General features: G+C 38.7%; 3 protein-coding genes across 4 annotated transcripts; all 3 read left to right on the plus strand.

Moving 5' to 3' along the window:
* Window positions 1-4131: 4131 nt before the first annotated feature.
* On the plus strand, window positions 4132-6853 carry LOC140778630 (probable indole-3-pyruvate monooxygenase YUCCA10). Its single transcript, XM_073123437.1, has 4 exons — window positions 4132-4824; window positions 5248-5481; window positions 6294-6416; window positions 6497-6853. The coding sequence occupies exons 1-4, from the start codon at window positions 4201-4203 to the stop codon at window positions 6668-6670; spliced, it is 1155 nt and encodes a 384-aa protein (XP_072979538.1). The 5' UTR covers window positions 4132-4200; the 3' UTR covers window positions 6671-6853.
* A 2853-nt stretch (window positions 6854-9706) lies between these two features.
* Window positions 9707-13111, plus strand: LOC140779891 (superoxide dismutase [Cu-Zn]-like). 2 transcript variants are annotated; one of them, XM_073125211.1, is made up of 8 exons: window positions 9707-9862; window positions 10938-11025; window positions 11147-11248; window positions 11351-11446; window positions 11609-11640; window positions 11722-11797; window positions 12508-12561; window positions 12681-13111. In XM_073125211.1, exons 2-8 carry the CDS (start codon window positions 10950-10952, stop codon window positions 12722-12724), a joined length of 480 nt encoding a protein of 159 aa, XP_072981312.1. In that variant the 5' UTR covers window positions 9707-9862; window positions 10938-10949; the 3' UTR covers window positions 12725-13111. The 2 variants fall into 2 exon arrangements, with proteins under 2 accessions (XP_072981312.1, XP_072981313.1); XM_073125212.1 differs by lacking the exon at window positions 9707-9862 and adding an exon at window positions 9929-9952.
* Window positions 13112-13695: 584 nt separating this feature from the next.
* Window positions 13696-17345, plus strand: LOC140779643 (nascent polypeptide-associated complex subunit alpha-like protein 1). Its single transcript, XM_073124818.1, has 4 exons — window positions 13696-13854; window positions 15425-15509; window positions 16579-16709; window positions 16790-17345. The coding sequence occupies exons 1-4, from the start codon at window positions 13795-13797 to the stop codon at window positions 17120-17122; spliced, it is 609 nt and encodes a 202-aa protein (XP_072980919.1). The 5' UTR covers window positions 13696-13794; the 3' UTR covers window positions 17123-17345.
* The last annotated feature ends 465 nt before the right edge of the window (window positions 17346-17810 follow it).

Below are 17810 nucleotides of genomic sequence, written 5' to 3' on the forward strand. Positions count from 1 at the left end.
TGCGTTATTATTTCTTTAAACCTCAATCAGCTTACGTTTGTCTGATAGATAGGGGCCACTTCTGCCATTATGCATGCAAATTTTTACTGTTAAATTTCGACTATGATTGGAATGGAAGGTAATTATTCCTACGTCTGGATGGGAGAGAAAAAGGAAAACAAAGGAAAGGTTAGCTTTTCTCTTCCGTTCCTTTTCTTTTTCACAGTTAACGAGAAAATATTCTTTTCCCTTTTTCTTCTCCTATTAGTCTCACTGTAATAGAGTCTTATATGAAGTTTTTAACGTATTAGATAAAGGCCTAAGAAATTATTCTAACTCTAGGACTATATATGATCATATATATGGATTCTCCTTTTGACTTTTCTAATAATGTTTTTGCTCGGTTCCTCCCTTGAGGCTCCTCACTAGATCCTATCACTGCTTCGTCTTCTTCGACCTCTGTCCCATTTCTAGCATCATTTTTGACGAGCACTTGGTCTAGTTGGACGCTTCAACCATTAATGTCCTCATTATAGATCCTGGGATTCTTGAAGAGAGAAGGGCAAAGTGGAAGAACACCTTTTCAGTAAGCTTTTAAGTCTCTCATTTACGCATTCCGAAATATGAGCTTATGTTGAATGCTAAAATGTGGGATGATAGTATTACTGGATTTCTAGTGTGTGCTACTTCTAGTATTTATCATCTTATTACTAAAGTTTCTTATGCTAGTTGTGATGTAATTAGAGATGTTTCTCAGTATTATGGAGCTGTTACCGATAACCCTTCTAGGGATATTAGCTCTTGTTTATTTTAAAAATAATATTAATTTTAAAATAAATTTTATTTTGTTATTTTTAAAATAAGGTATTTATTATAAGACTAAATATTTTTGTGTTCACTTGTATTCTAGAATAAGAATATAATAATTATTTTTGATATGATATAAAGTGAAGAAAAAGAGAGAAAATTATGTTTTGTTTTGATATAAAGTAGGTAAATTAGTAATTACGTTAGTGTATAATATAAAATGTAATTTTAATAAATAATATTTATATTCTAGGATAAAAATATTATAATATTCAACTATTATTTTAAAATAAATAATTATATTTTAAAATAAAAAAATTATTCCTAAAATAAATAGGAGGTATGAGTTTGCTTGACATTTCTAATGGGGCCTTCTCTTTCCATTATCAAAGTACTAATATTTCTCCTTTTCGACTTTGAATTCATGATTGCATTGAGGTGCTTTGATAGAGTTAATGCTAAAACTTTTCCGTGGGCAAATGGTGATAAGTGGGGGCTATATGTGATTAATTGAAACACTGTTAATCTACCTAAAAGATTAAAGATACAGGAATCTTAGGCTGACCCGCTTTGATTTGATGAATCCTAACATTTTTAATATTTTTATGGGTGCTTTAAACGAGGCATAAGTATGGTCAATTCAAGATGTGGTGTGGGGTAATAATGCTGAGAGTAAGGTGTGCCCATGTTAACAATATCAGTGATGACAAATCTAGTACTATCTTGCCTGAGCCCTTAGGGAATCTCTTGGGCAGGACAGAACTTTAGGGCTTCTGATCTATATGTGGAGATTAATCCCAAATGCTCATCCGAATTCTTGTAGTGTTTGGAACTTGAAGAACATCTTGGAAGATACTGAACATCTTCTACTTTTAACAACTTCACTCTTAATTAATCATACATTTAGATAAGCTATTTTTATTGCTAGCAAACCACTCTAGATTAACCTCTACTTCTTCTTTTTTTCTTTTTCTTTTTTGAGTTTATATCCATTTTGCGCAAATATACCGCCGGTTTCTTATATGGTCGTGGAAGCAATGTGTAATTTTTAGACTTACATGATTTAATTGGACTTGCCTTAAAAACTTACTTGACTTAATTGGATTTATTTTAAAGGCTTACTTGACTTAACTAGACTTGACTTAACTAGACTTGTCTTAAAGGTTTACTTGACTTAACTAAATTTATTTTAAAGGCTTACTTGACTTAACTAGACTTACCTTAAGAGTTGTTATAACTTATTTCGACTTGCCTTAATGACTCATATAACTAAAATAATCATAAAATAATTAAAATAGACTTGATCAATCGAGCCTAATGTCTCTGTGAATTGATCCGATCAGATCCGGATTATATCAAACTTGCTCATTTGGTAATTTTGAGATATTGTAATCAATATCACAATCAATAATAATATTTTTTGGTACTACAACCCTCACTGGCCCTTGTTAGGATTGGAGTTATTTTTTCTTCCCTCTATTAAGGTTCTTCTCCACCGTCAATCATTGCCGGCGTATTCTTCTCTCTCTCTCCTCCTCCTAGCCCTCGGTTGGGAAAGGAGAGATATTTCTCCTTCATTGCAAGGTATATCCCTTCGTCTCTTTCCCCTTCTTCCTCCTCCAGTCCTCCTCCCTCTTCCCTCTCTCTTCCTTTCCTCTTCTTTCTTTCTCTTTATCTTCTCCTTTTTCTCTCCTGTCTCTATTTTTCTTGGCCAATATCGCCTTGGTTGGGCCTGCAACAACCATGGTTGTCGAGTCCATGCACTTCGCTGCCATGGTCACTATGGCCATGGCAGTCGATATTGCGGTTGCCAAGATTGAGGACGAGGCCGCTGTTACCATGGTCATCAAGGCTCCCTCTCTCATTCTCTATGGCTATCTCCTCGAATCTTACCTCTCCACCATTGAACCTCGCCATGCCTATCTCTGTGCACTCCCACCTTGAATCCAACCATTGCACTATTTACTGTTGTCATTATTGCCGCCTCTATCCTCTCAGCCAGTCATAGTCGTCGTTGCCTTCATATTTGCCATAACTACACCGCCGCCACCTTCACAATTGTTGCCATCGGCTTTTTGTATATTTTTTTCTTTTCCACTTTCAACATAGATTTGTTGTGTTGTTTTATTTCGAATGTTGGTCCGGATCTGATGGCGTTATGATTAAGGGTATAAATGAGCTAAGCTTGAGTGAGCTGGGCCCAGCTCGGCTTGGCTCGAGAGGTGGAAAAGCACAGCTCAGCTCAACTTGGCTTGTCTTCAGCTTGATAAGGCTTGAACTCAAGCTTGACAACAATGGGGAGATCTCGCTAACAAATAGACTGTTGAGGATGAGGACGGCAACAAATACGTCCACTATTAACTATTTGAACAAGTACTTCGATGAGAGAGAGAGAGAGCAAGATCTCTGGCATATAGAGGGTAAGGACATAGACAAAGTTGATGTCTAGGCGAGAAGCGGACTCACATCTTGACGATATAGATTGACACGACGACACCGGCTCACTCCTCGACAAAGACTGTGCACCATGCCGGCATCCTGAACAGAGAGGACGAAGGTTTGGGAAGGATTTCAACGGTGATGTTTGATTTATGGAAATTTTGGGGAGAGAATGTTTGGAGGCTAGGGTTTTTCATAACTTATACATATAATACAAACTATTGTATCTAAGATCTAATGGTTATAAACCTAGTGTGTGTGTGTATTTAAGCCTAATTAAGACGGCTTGAGCGAGTCAATGCTGATTTGGCTTGACTCGATAGTTTTTTTAAGCCTAATATATTAGATCAACTCGGCTCACTAGCCCACATGCTTTTTTTTACTGCCATAGTCACGGAAGCCCTTTATCTTGGACTTTGTGGCACACTTTGTTTGTTAATTATTTTTCACCTCGGTGAATGGTCGCTGGCCAACATTTAATAAGTAATCCATGTAAGAACTTGGAAAGACTTTCAAAGCCAATAGGACTAAAGCCCATGTATTATATTATATGATGTTCACCAAGTTTAGGGCTTGCCCAAATTATCTCTCCATTTCTTCTGTGTATTCTTCTATGTAATTATGGTTAAAATAAATGATATCTTGCCTATGGATTTTCACTTTAGAAAAATAGTAATGTTTTGATTAATGAATCTTGTTTTAATTTAAAAAAAAAGAAAGAATTAAAAAAACAGTTCACAAGAAGATCCAAAGAACGCAAGCACGCCTGGCCACCCCCTTCACTCATTTTCCAAAGCCAGGTGTACACAGTGCGACTGTGCGAGTGAGTCCCTTGCACACTACTCCACCCCACATATATATATACACACACACACACACACACACACACACACAACATTTATATATACATACAACCACCACCGCCTCCCTTAGCAGCCCACCGAAGTCGGGAAAAAGATCCCGTTTGAGCCATAAATGGAGGAGCCTGTCCTCATAGTCGGCGCCGGCCCCTCCGGCCTCGCCGCCTCCGCCTGCCTCGGGATCCGGTCCATCCCGAGCCTGATCCTCGAGCGCGAGGACTGCGTGGCGCCGCTGTGGCGCAAGCACGCGTACGACCGCGTCCACCTCCACCTCGCCAAGCAGTTCTGCGAGCTCCCCCACGCGCCCTACCCGAGCGGGGCCCCCACCTTCCTCCCGCGCCTCGACTTCGTGTCCTACCTGGACGCCTACGTGGCGCGCTTCCGGATCCGGATCCGGTTCCGGCGCCGCGTCGAGTCGGCCGAGTTCGACCCGGATGCGAGGAGGTGGCGGGTGGTGGCGCGGGTCGCGTCCGAGAATGGTGACGTGGAGGAGGAGGAGGAGGTCTACGTGGCGAGGTTCCTGGTGGTGGCGGCTGGGGAGAATGACGTGGGGGTGGTGCCCAAGGTGCCCGGGCTGGGTGGTTTCGGTGGACCGGTGGTTCACTCGAGCCGGTACCGGTCCGGTTCGGGGTATAAGGGGAAACGGGTTTTGGTGGTTGGGTGTGGGAATTCCGGGATGGAGATTGCCCTTGATTTGGCCGAGGCTGGGGCCAGGGTCTCTATTGTGGTTCGCAATGAGGTAGGTTTCTTTTTCTTCTGCAACTAATTGCTTGGTTTTCGATTTGGATCTTCAATTGGATTCTACCAGTGGTCCGGTTCATAGGTAGATGATTTTTTTTTTTAATTTTAAAATTTTAATTATACTTTACTAAACTTCTGTTGACATGTGTTTGAATTAGATACACTTTTAGTCAAAATTATAAACTAATCAAGTGCTTAATTTGAAAATATATAACAATTTTATAGAATTAAGGCAAGCTATAAATTATAATTAACCCTTTCCCATTACCTTTTGTCATGAGTTAGGTGATACAAAGGTCGATAAAAATAGTCCACACCACTTGGTTTCATCTAAACGCTATCTTCTGCCAACTCTAAGAAAAAGAGCAGTATCTTATTACATTTCATACTACTAACGGGGTGTTTTATATATTGTGTGCAGCTTCATATAGTATCCAGAGAGATATGGTTCTTGGGCATGATTCTGTTAAAGGTTTTGCCACTTCGTCTGTTGGACGCTTTCATCCTCTTGCTTTGTTATTTGAAGTTTGGGGATACGTCCAAGTTTGGTATAGAGAGACCACCCATAGGACCCTTCTACATGAAGCTACATACTCCCATCTATCCAGTTGTAGATGTTGGCACTTATGAGAAGATCAAGAGTGGAGAGATTAAGGTGATGTTCTCTTTTTCTTTATGATTTGAATTTCTAACTTTTATGCATCATAGTTTGCATTTAGCCGTATCATAGATTTCAGAAATGGGAGTATTTATGGGCAGAGAAAAAGAGAGAGTTTTAATTTTTGTAGGACGTGAGTGAGCCGATGATCATCGGCGGTTCTTAGTTCTCGTTAATGGGTTAATTGAACTTTACTCACATGTGCTCTACGTACAATTGTTAGTTTTTTTTATTAATTATGTTTTAGTTGAAAAAAAAAGATTAAGTTATCGGAGATCGATCGATGATAAGCATATGATCAAAATATGTCTGTTAAATATATTTATTCTATTTTTGTTCTTTAAAATTCGATCTGAAAAACTTATTTAATTCTTTATAACTTTATTTCTAATTAAGATCTTTAAATTTTATCTTCAATTTATTCAAATATAATTTAAAAATAATAATAATTACAGGTCTAAGTGCTTAATATATTATATATGAGTTGTTGATTAGGTAATTTATTTTAATCAAGACCACGTGAGTAATTTATTTTAATCAAGACCACGTGAGGTCTGTCTACTTTGGATAAAGCTCCATGGTTTTAAAATAAATCAGAATCCTATGCATACTTCTTTGTTGCACTTCAAAATTCTAGTAGTCTCCTTCGAAGAAATGTATTGAACTTAAAAGAATGAAGTGAACTGATTTTAGATAAGATGAACATTATTTGTCTAGCAATGTGGTTAAATAACTTGTTGTGTTTCAACACTATACTATGATTCAGACAGTACTTATGACCTTCTGAAAAGCTGAAAAATGATGAACAGGTCCTCCCATCTTTGACGAGCATAAAAGGAAACCTTGTCACATTCTCTGATGGCAAAGTGTACCACTTTGATGCCATCATCTTTGCCACAGGCTACAAAAGCTCAGTAAAAGAATGGCTCAAGGTACTAAGCAATCTAAACCCACTATCTAAAGTGTGCAATTAATCACTAAAATTTACTAATCTTTGGATGAATTCTTCCAGAGTGACGATTGTTTAATTGGAGAAGATGGTATGGCCAAGGAGAAGTACCCCAACCATTGGAGAGGAAGGAATGGGCTCTACTGTGTGGGTCTTGCAAGAAGAGGAATCTATGGATCTTCAGAGGAGGCACAGCTAATTGCTACAGATATCAGCAAAGAATATAATAAAATGTAAACAAAGCAATGGTTGATAAAATAATGCAATGCATGGGGAAGGAAGCCTTTTGATGGTGTCTTCATTATATAAACCTTTGCCAGAGAGAACTTAGCTTCCAAGTCATATTATGTGCTTTTGTGTAACTTCCTCTGATTCTTCTAGTGATGATGGCTTTGTTTATTATTGGGGGTACTTTGAGTAAGAAATTAGTCTAAATATTTAAATTGCAGAAAATTAATGTTTACGCAGTTCCCAATAAATATTTATAAGATATTTATACGACGTCTAAATTAATATAAAACTGGATGGATTGGATCGGCGGCGAGGGTGATGAGTGGAACTCGAGAAGAAGGCGAAGGGAAGAGGAAATTGGTGACGAGAGATTTGCTTGCAGGAGGAGGTTTGATGGATGATAGATGGGGATAGGAGAAAAGAGACAAGACTGTTTGGGCTCGAGGACCAATAAGGAATTTTTTAAAAACTTATTACCTAAACAACCAAACCATCTTCTTATTATAAATAGAGGGTTATTTTAGTCTTTCACTTTCTATCTCTATTCCTAGTTTGGGTCGGATCGAGAGGTTCTTTTTTTTTTTTTGGGTGAAGGTATGAGCTAGGAAAGCTCGGCTCGGCTCAACAGCTCATAGACTAAACGAAGAAAAATTAGAGGAAGCATCAATGGTGAAAAATAGTAGCATCAAATACACTCATAGCAATATGATAGTTATAATTGAGTATGGATTATCCAAGTCAATCAATCTTAAGATTATTAATTGACCTTACTAGGAGCTTGGAGACGGTGTAAACTAGCTAATTAAGCTTGAGGGGTGGAGATGGATTTGGTGGGGAAAATGAATTTCATGATGATAGAGGCTAGGATTTCATTAGTGAAGATGTGTTTCATGGTTTTGGTCGATAGGAATTTTTCACTGTCTTGGATTTCGGTGATGAAGAGTCGAACAGAGGAGTCGTCTTCGCAGTGCTCTAACACCGACAAAAAAAAGAGCTTTTGCTGTCTCACATCACCAACATCAACATTGCTAGAAGCTGAGAAGTCCATCCTCAACCATATCGGTCACACCCGCTTTTGCTGCAACCTCGCAAAGGTCCCCATTAAAACCCTAACCATAGTCCCAGTACTGCTCCAAGCTCAACTGCTAATATTTTTAACAAAGGGATAGAAGAAGAGAGGAGAAAATGATCTATAAGGACATGAGTAACTCTGGTGAGGGAAAAGGAGAAGACGTTTGGTGACTAAGTATCATCGATATAGGAAAGAATTGAGAGAAGAGGGAGGAGGAGAATATGAGATCCTAATCGAGCTAATCTAGGGTTAAGGATTCACCTCATATTATATATATATATATATTGCTATTATATCAAAGCATAATAGTAGGGGTGGCAATCGGGTCGGGTTAGCCGGGTTCGGGTCGGGTCAGATTCGGGTCGGGTTAAGATAGTACTAACACAAACACGACCCGTTTAATAAACGGGTCAATTTTTCTAAACACGAACACGACCCGTTTATTAATCGGGTAACACGACACGACCCGTATAACCCATTTAATAAATAAATTATATTTTTTATATAACCCGTTTAACCCGTTTAATAAATATATTATATTTTTTATTCAACTCATTTAACCACCCGTTTAACCCGTAAATACAACCCATTTAAATTTACATTCATTTAACTCGTTTAGAGTTAATCGGCGTAATACATCACCCACAGAGATAAAATATCACAAATTTACACAAATCCAGCATAATTTACAATATTGTAGAAAATTTTAGTAAAAATAAATTCAAATTGTCTCAAGCTTCAACGTTGGTGTTGACAAAGCAGCAGCGGTGGAGGCAAGGCTCTAGGAGCTGGCTCTCGTGGCACGAGCTCCGAATCTGCCAAGGAAGACGAGGTGGTCGGTGTGGCTAGGGACGAAGAGGCGGTTGGAGGAGAGTGAACGCAGCAAAGAGAGGAGAGGAGGGCAGGCGGAGACGGGGACGGGGATGGAGGCGCCGTGGCAAGCAGATACAAGGACGGAGGCACCGGGGCAGACGATTGCGGCAAGCGGAGAAAGGGAGCGGGGGCGGCAGGCGGAGATTGCAGCACGACGGCAAGCGGAGACTGCAGCACCGCGAAAAGAGAAGACAGGGAGAGGAGGAGAGGAGACGCGGCAAGCGGAGAAAGTGAGCGGGGGCGGCAGGCGGAGATTGCAGCACAGCAGCAGGCGGAGACTGCAACACTACGAAAAGCGAAGACAGGGAGAGGAGACTCGGCGATGGGCGGAGACAGAGAGAGGAGATGGCAGGCGGAGATGCAGGAGATGGGGAGTGCAGATGGCAGGTGGAGACGTGGGAGACGCGGAGTGGAGACGGCAGGAGGCAAGCGGAGATGCGGGAGGTGGTAGGCGGAGACGCGGTGGCAGACGATCACCACTAGAGAGAGAGATTAGAGATGGGGGCAAAAAATTTGGAAAGGCAGAGGCGGCTGGAGGAGTGGAGAGTGGAGAGGGTTAGCCGGTTAGGTTACTTTATAATATATATATATATATATATTATATAAACGGGTTGGCGGGTTGACTCGACCCAACTCGACCCGACCCGTATAATTAAACGGGTCAAACGGGTCAGTTGTATAAACCCGAACACGACCCGTTTATTAAACGGGTTAGGCGGGTTGACCCGTTTATGATCCGAACCCGATTATATCAAACCCAAACCCGATTAAATGTCGGGTTATCGGGTCGGGTCAAATTTTGCCACCCTTACATAATAGAGCCAAGCTCAAGCGAGTTAGCTCCAGCTCGGCTAAGCTGAGTTGAGCCCATAAGCCCATGGGCTTTTTTAACGGTCGAGGTCTACGTGTAAAGAAAAGAAAAATTATGAACACCACTATACTAATAGTATAGTGATCACGGTTTATATAAAATAGAGAAAGACAGGATCGACTCAAAAATAAGAAATAGAAAGGGGTTCAAATAGAAATGTCCAGAAACTGAAATTTCCAGACGTTTTTAAAGTGGATGTGAAGAATAGAGACGAGGTAAGCCAATTATCCCAATACGTCGAATACGACCATAAAAAAAGAAAAAAAAAAGAAAAAAAATGGAGTTGGTTTTGGTCAGCTGATCCACTCCTCCACACGAAACATTGCGAACACAATACCCAGAGTTTGTCTCTTCTGTCTTCGCCACAAAGGGGTCGCCTGAGGTGAGGTTCTTAAAAAGGTTCAACTTTTTCTGCGCAAAATTGGAATTTTAACCCTTTGCTTTGCTCTTCAATTAGTCCCGGGGTAGATAGGTTGGATAATTTATTCGCCCTTCTTCGATTAGGCATCGAATTTGTTCTTGGAATGGTCCAAAATTAGGTTTAGATCATCTGATATGCTATTTCTCTTGTTTGTTTGATGCTCTTGATGTATGGTGTTATTGGTAATGCAAGGACCTGCTATGTAGTGTAGAAAGCTATACGACCAAAGAAGAATGTTGACATTTAGAAGGAAAAGGTTGCAGTTTCCTGTCCGTAGATTTGTAATTTACTTATCAGATGCATACGCCAAGTGCTACAGTACCTTCTCCTCCTAGCAAATAATCTTGAAATGGGTGTTCGTTAATGTAATAACAGAATTTCCAGGAGAAAATGCTAGCTTGGGATAGATTCAGAAGTACTATTATTGCCATTAGTTGAATACAGTTTTAATTGTTTTAACATCTATATTCTCTGATGGGTGTGGAATTTATTCTTATTCAATAGTATTCAATGTTCTGAGAGATTCTAGGTATCTTTAGATTCTAAATTGTTAAGTTTTACTTGAGTATAATTATTTGTATAAGACTGTGGACTTGGTAGTTTATTTGCTTTCAGAGTTTCACTGTGTATAATGTGATGAAGTGCTTAATTAACTGTGGTGAAATTGGAGATGGTAGAATCACCAAGTTTCTTGAATATGCTCGGCAAAAAATTCTATCAGGGTTCTGAATTGTGTCTTTTGAAGATGATATTTGATATGATCTATTAATCTTAATTTGTTTACGAGGAAGAGAAAGCTGTGTGTATGTATCTCTGGGTGTTGACTTGGTAATTGTGTGTATGCATCTCTGGGTGTTGATTTAGTAATCTCCTCGGGTGCTTGTGAAGTGTAAGCAATGCAGTTGGTGTTATTCCATCCGCATCATGAGTTTTGCCATTTTTTTCTGCCTACTTTATTACCTGGTCTCTTGTACTGCTCATTATCCTATTCTTTGCATGCTTAATTCTTGGCTTTCCTTGGATTTCTGATTTATAGATCACATAGAAAATGGTAAAGGCTGTTGCAGTTGTTGGTGGCAATGAGGGTGTCAAAGGCACAATCTACTTCAGCCAAGAGGGAGTGGGTAAACATAGTTCCATTGACAACTTCTTGTTGAATTTAGACTGCAACATTGAATTATGTCGGAAACTGATCCATTGCATTGCTTCTATTTTTTACTTTTTCTTCACTCTTCCATTGCTTAGGTCCCACGACTGTGACTGGAAGCATCTCTGGCCTCAAGCCTGGGCTTCATGGATTCCACATTCATGCACTTGGTGACACCACAAATGGCTGCGTGTCAACTGGTAGTCTGGTTCTTATCTCCATTGATGACTTTCCATCAAGATTCTATTAAATGTCAAGATGAGTTAGTTTATTGACTGCCCTAATTTTCTCTCATCATGAAGGGCCACATTTTAATCCTGCTGGAAAAGAACACGGGGGACCTGAAGATGAGATACGCCATGCTGGTGATCTTGGAAATGTGACAGCTGGCAATGATGGTAGGGTTCCTGCTCACTGTAATTCACCAATTTTATATGCCTATAAGATGACAAGAATCTGTGATACTGGAGTCTATATTATTGGCTTTATTCTTTCTTTCTGTTATGATGCAATCATTCTATGGTGAATAACTCTGATGTTGGATTTTGTTGAATGTTCAGGGACTGCTCATTTTATTGTTGTTGACAGACAGGTCATTAATTTCTGATGCTCTTGTTATTATGTTCTTGTTCTCTTGAAGTTCTTTTGAAGTTTATGTCTTATCTCATCACAGATTCCACTTTCTGGACCAAATTCCATCATAGGAAGAGCTGTGGTGGTCCATGCTGACCAGGATGATCTTGGAAAGGGTAAGTGCTCTGCTTAATAAATTGCCATATTTTTTTCAACCTATTGTTGTCAGAGTGGGAAATATTTAGTTTCTCATTAGAACAGCTTCATGGTGGCTTTTTAGGGGCTATGCATCCGTCTTGGAGTTGCATTATGAACAGCTAATGAAAAAAAAAGAGTTGCTTTTCGATATCTTGTTTTATTAATGTTTTTCTATTGAATTTGGCTTTGTAAGAGTTTATCATTTCTTGTATAATCTTAATCAACTCTTCAGTGCAGTTATTGGAAGAAACATTTTAGGTGGGGCAGGTAGTTGTTTTCAAGAAAAATATTTGCATAAGTTGAAGTGCATGTGTTGATTATGGAATTGAATTCGGGTTTTCTTGTTACCTTTTAAATCATTGAACCATGGACTTTTAATAGGAAAGAAACTTAATACTACCAATGTCTGGTAACTAAGAATGCCATTTGTGTGTCCTCTATATTTTGAATCCTCTTCTTGTTCCAGTTTTATTGCAGTAGTGTGTTCTAGATTCTCACTTCTGAATGCAGCTATTCTGCTGCTCGGATGCTCTTGCACCTAAACAGGCTTCAAATTTGGTATAATGTTTTTAGGAGCCTTTCTCTCAGAACAATTGTTCCTAACGTTATCAGTTAGTTGAATTTTTATCTGCTATCCATATACATATTAATATGTCGATTCTTCATCAATCATGTTATCTTATTTTAGGTGGACACGAGCTTAGCAAAACTACTGGAAATGCGGGTGGAAGAATTGCTTGCGGTGGATTCCTTTTTCTCTCTTTTCTTTATTTTGATTAAGCCCTGCTGTGCATTTGTAAACTTGAAATTGGGTAAACCGAAGCTTAACAAGTATTTGTTTTTATTCGTATGAACTTCCAGGTATCATCGGGCTCCAGGAACATGTGACTTTTTCCAGATATTGACGAAAATGAGCCGAGGATAAAATTTTGTACCTGGAACATTGTGAATACTTCTCCTTTGCTTATGTTGGAGGGGCATTTCTTACTTTTTTCCAATGAGGAATCATAAGAACCTATCATGCTGCCCCTGCTATACCAGAACACTCTTCAGGAAAACATTGTCTCACAGTGTCATGCTTAATTTCACCCTTCATATCATTTTATCAGAAGAATCTTTCTGACTATGCTGCAACAGCTGGAACATGCACTTTGTTAACTATTTTGGTGCTAAGACAATGTGGCATTGCTGAGGATGTTTTATGATTCTGTCCATATGACTGCTATTTTAATCTTGGATGCAGTGGTATATGTAGAAGATGTTCTATCCAAATATGATTTCCAATTTTATTATTTTACATCTACCACAGTCATATCGAAGGGCGATAGCGATGAAGGAAGCTATTTTCGATCCCGTTGATGAAGGTGGCCGTCGACTTGTTTATTGATGATATTAATATTCTAACTCATAATTTTGAGATTTGTAAAATTAAGCACATTTTTGGGACAGCAAATTAGTTCTCTGAGTAGGATCCTCAAATACGGGTATATATGGGATAGTAGCTTTTCAACTGAGCTGTTCCAGTTTTTTGTCTTCAAATCTAAGGTAGCTTTTTGTAAGGTAGCTGATTTCTAATATATTTCATATATATATATAAGAATGAGACTAATAGCAATTACTATAGATTCCTTTTTCTCTTGTAAGAATGGCTTTAAACCCATTGCGATTTGATTTGGGTGCATTTCACATTGAATCCAAATTCATTTTGAATAACTTGGAAAAAAGTTTCTATTGTGAATTTAATGTACGTGGGGGTGTAAATGGAAATATATATATATATATATTAATATTGAACCTAATTTAATTGGAATAAACCTTGAGTACAAGCCGTATTATTTAGTAAGTGGCATTTCTGTAATTGTAAGAATAGCAACTCCACCTATATAAATTCCATCTGCTTCGCCGCCGCCCTCTCCTAATTTGGGTTTAGGGACATCATCTAGGGTTCTTCCTTTTAGCAGCGGCGCCTTTGACCATGACGGCCCAAACACAGGAGGAGCTTCTCGCCGCTCATCTCGAGCAGCAAAAGATTGACGTGAGATCTCTCTCATCCCTCGTTCTATCCCAAAGATGCCATTTTTTCCCCCCGTCAAATATAGGAGGAGATGCCTTTTGCTTAGTTGAAGATTTGACGCGAAAAAGCTCTCTTTTTCTGTTTCTTCTAAGCTCGTAATGATATTTTTGTGAGAAAGCTGTCATCTTGAGTACATTTATTGCGTTCGGAGCTTCTCATGAAATGTAGATCTGCGAATCTGTTTCTTCTTTAGTACTGAAGAGGTCCATAGAAATGTCTAAAGAAAATAAAGCCATTCAATCAATAATCTACTCAGAGTGAATCAGTTATATGCTCTTATATATATGCTGTAAATGGAGTAATATAAATGTGTCTTAATTTGTGACTGAAATCTAGGTTAACGACCCTTTTATAGCAAAGTGTAAGCTTAAGTATCGTTAACCTATAATTGTGAGAAAGGCTATATTACTATGTAACTGAATGCACACTCGTTAAACCTCAAGAAAGTTATCATTTGAATGCCAGATGTAATATTATCCCTTCTTGTGTTGCATTTCTCCTGGTGCTTCCATTGTGTCGTAAATGAGTGTCATTTACCTATACTCTGGTGGCAATAACGTATCCATCTATCATGCATTGCAGACTTGCAGGGCTTGTGAGTTGTGAATGATGAGATGTATTGCACATAACAATAAAAAAATTAGCTATCGTTCCTTTTGCCTGCAGTACACGGATGGTTTTCAGCTATTTTCTGCCTTTTTTCTTACTTCGACTGTAATGGTTTGTGTGATTATTAACTAGCTTAGGAACATTTGAAAGGCAGTGTTCTGTGGAGACTGGCTTATTGGAAGGAACTGCATAGAAACTAGAAGCTGATATAACTGTGGCATGTAAACACTAAGTGGTGTAGTAGTTGGATGATGCTACTTTAAGTGATTAGTATATAATTCCATGGCATATTTCTGAATGTTCTAGCTTTAACTAATGCTTGTTGGGGAGCTAATATTATGGTACATATAATGTTACCTATAGCCTCTCTGAGCTCTCTCTGGTTTCATCTGAAAGTAGATCCTTACTTATTTTATACTTCTGAACAGAAAATAATTGATGATTCAATAATATGGTTACAGATTAACAAGCAATTAATTTATCAAATGGCACCTTTGTTGTATCCATTATCATTTGATTAGCTGGCTTAATGGGACTGATCTGGGCTTTTGCTTGATTGAGTAGTGCAGTGAGCAGTGTGAACCTTTGACCGAGTGAAATTCTCTTTGTTAATGTCTAAAAAACAGTGTTATGATTCTTCCCCCATTAACCTGTATGTTATTCACGCATTTTAATATGACCAATTAGAGCCATACTGATATGCATGAACTTATGAAGACTACACATCTAATGACCTAATGGGATCCTTTGTTGGACTACTTGAGATGTAAGTCTCAATTTTAATTGTTTATTTGCATTTGGATATATTATTTGGTTAACCTAAGTTTTAAGACGTCATCTGTTGTGTTTTCCTATTTTCATGGTACAATTGTATAAGAGATGGAGATTGAAGAAGTATAATTTTATTTAAAAATGTTTGCAGCCCGATGAACCTGTTGTTGAGGATGAAGAGGATGATGATGATGACGACGATGAGGAGGATGACAAAGATGAGGATGGTGCTGAGGGTAAGTTAGGATTTTGCCCTCCCATGTGCCTTTTAAATCGCTTTCAACTAGTGAAAAAGACAAAATAATCAAGTGGGAAAGGCAACATATTTAATTATAATGGCATAGTATATAGGTTCTTGCTACCTCTTTCTTTCAAAATATTTATATCTCAAGATGCTATGGCCTTTCTTTTTCTATGTTGAAGAAAACAAATGCACTAATAAATTTCTTAATGATTTCTTTGTCTTCTTGAAAGAGTTGGATTTTATATGGAAACTGATGTATTATTTGAGGGAGGGAAAGAAAAGGAGGTTCCAAATTCTGTAATTTCTCTACATGGAGAATCTCCGTCATGTCACAAGGATTGGATTGAGGGTTCAGATTAACTAAAACATATTATTATTAGGAGAACCTGGATGAGATATGTAAGATGTTAGAAAGTTGAAAGGGTGATTGTAGATAGGTTAGATTGAGGAAAAGAAAGAGTTGACATTTCCAAGTTTATCATTATTGTGTCTTTCTAGTTCTGGCAGGATCTGTGCCCCTAATTCATCATGATTGCACTGCAGCTAGCAAGGTGCTATACCTCGTATCAGTTGGTTGGAAATTTGAGACTAGATCGTGCCTAGTACTTCAAATTTAGCATGTTTCTTTGTAAACACAAAGGCATTATGCTCAAGATCATTTGACTTGTATCCGAGCCAATTGGCATTCTTGTTGAGTCGAACATCGAGAGAAGATCTTGAACTATGGATGTCGAAAAATTGCCTTTTTGGGCTCAGCCACATAATTCTTCCATTCATTCTGTATCCCCTGTAATGAAACAGATCCCAAACACTTTGCTTGGGGTTAGTAAAACATGACTGGTTTACCCTTTTTTTTATGTGTCTTATCTGTGTCCCTCGCTCGAACAAAATCCCAACTATAAGCTCTTTAATCCTGGTTACAGGCCTGTATAGTAATTGGTCGAACTATTATTCTTTTGCCTACTTCAGTATACTCTTCCTGATTGCAACTGTGTGCTGTATTTGTATGCCTTGATTTTCTAGTTGCAAAAGTTAAATGGTTCATTCACTTATATTTGCAGGACAAGCAGGTGATGCTAGTGGAAGATCAAAACAAAGCAGAAGTGAGAAAAAGAGTCGCAAGGCCATGCTGAAGCTTGGCATGAAACCCATTCTTGGTGTCAGTCGTGTGACTGTGAAGAAGAGCAAGAATGTTAGCTCTCTATCATTGTTGCGTGTTACAGAATATGTTTTGGGGCTGCCCATGTAACTAACGTTTATTTGCTTTTCCAGATACTATTTGTCATCTCGAAACCGGATGTCTTTAAGAGTCCGAATTCAGACACCTACGTTATTTTTGGAGAGGCAAAGATCGAGGATCTGAGCTCTCAGCTGCAGACACAGGCTGCAGAACAGTTTAAGGCACCCGATCTTAGTCATGTGATCTCAAAGACTGAGACATCTGCTACAGCCCAGGATGATGAGGAGGTTGATGAGACCGGTGTTGAGCCGAAAGACATCGACCTAGTGATGACGCAAGCTGGTGTTTCAAGGTCTAAGGCTGTCAAGGCACTCAAAGCTGCGGAGGGTGACATTGTCACTGCCATCATGGAGCTGACTAATTAGTGCCCAGATTTCTCCAACAGGAACAAAGGTTGCTCAGTTTTCCTCCTAGTGATTTTGTGAGGATGCATGGACTGGAGGCATATTTAGCTTTTTATCATTCCTGTTGTATGAGTATGAGTAGTAACGACGTCCCGATTAGATTTTGTCACTTTCATTTTATGTTTCCGTCGGGTTTTCTCGCATTCCGGATAAATGGAGACAAAATTGGTTTTCTCTGTCTCAATCTTTTGCTTTCTATTCGAAGGTTGTTTCTTGATTGGAATATATCTAAATGCTATCTAGAAACCTGCCTAACTGTTACATAAGCCTGTAATTCTTAATCCATCTCAAGTCTCTACTCTGTTGAAAACTTTCTTTCCCAGTCTCTCCTATCCATCCAACCCCTCTTCTTGCTTCACTTTCAGCAATGGTAAATACTGAGATAGATGTCCATTTTCACTACCTATGAAGTACAGTTCTACATCTTTTACTTGTACTGGGGCTGAATTTTCTTGTAAAAGTATCTACATCCTAGTGCAGAAGATCAAGCCTTCTTAGTGTGTTAGTAGCCAAATCTAGAGAACTTATTGCCACTGGAGTTCTCCAGCTGACTTCTCTCTTATAGTTCTTTATTATTATTATTATTCTCGAGAAGTTTATCTTCCGATCAAAAAAAAGGGAAAGTTTAATTCCATTTGGGACATACATC

This window comes from Typha angustifolia, chromosome 15 (assembly GCF_048772165.1).
Source record: "Typha angustifolia cultivar Huaian chromosome 15, ASM4877216v1, whole genome shotgun sequence".
Taxonomy (NCBI): Eukaryota; Viridiplantae; Streptophyta; class Magnoliopsida; order Poales; family Typhaceae; genus Typha; species Typha angustifolia.

What these genes read in the sequence shown, in the direction of transcription:
- LOC140778630 (XM_073123437.1), top strand. Translation starts at nt 4,201, where the DNA reads ATGGAGGAGCCTGTCCTCATAGTCGGCGCCGGCCCCTCCGGCCTCGCC. An exon ending in CTATTGTGGTTCGCAATGAG is followed by an intron (nt 4,825 to 5,247) that starts GTAGGTTTCTTT and finishes TATTGTGTGCAG; the next exon opens with CTTCATATAGTATCCAGAGA. An exon ending in CAGTAAAAGAATGGCTCAAG is followed by an intron (nt 6,417 to 6,496) that starts GTACTAAGCAAT and finishes GAATTCTTCCAG; the next exon opens with AGTGACGATTGTTTAATTGG.
- LOC140779891 (XM_073125211.1), top strand. Translation starts at nt 10,950, where the DNA reads ATGGTAAAGGCTGTTGCAGTTGTTGGTGGCAATGAGGGTGTCAAAGGC. An exon ending in CTTCAGCCAAGAGGGAGTGG is followed by an intron (nt 11,026 to 11,146) that starts GTAAACATAGTT and finishes TCCATTGCTTAG; the next exon opens with GTCCCACGACTGTGACTGGA. An exon ending in TGTGACAGCTGGCAATGATG is followed by an intron (nt 11,447 to 11,608) that starts GTAGGGTTCCTG and finishes TTGAATGTTCAG; the next exon opens with GGACTGCTCATTTTATTGTT.
- LOC140779643 (XM_073124818.1), top strand. Translation starts at nt 13,795, where the DNA reads ATGACGGCCCAAACACAGGAGGAGCTTCTCGCCGCTCATCTCGAGCAG. An exon ending in TCGAGCAGCAAAAGATTGAC is followed by an intron (nt 13,855 to 15,424) that starts GTGAGATCTCTC and finishes AAATGTTTGCAG; the next exon opens with CCCGATGAACCTGTTGTTGA. An exon ending in CTGTGAAGAAGAGCAAGAAT is followed by an intron (nt 16,710 to 16,789) that starts GTTAGCTCTCTA and finishes TTGCTTTTCCAG; the next exon opens with ATACTATTTGTCATCTCGAA.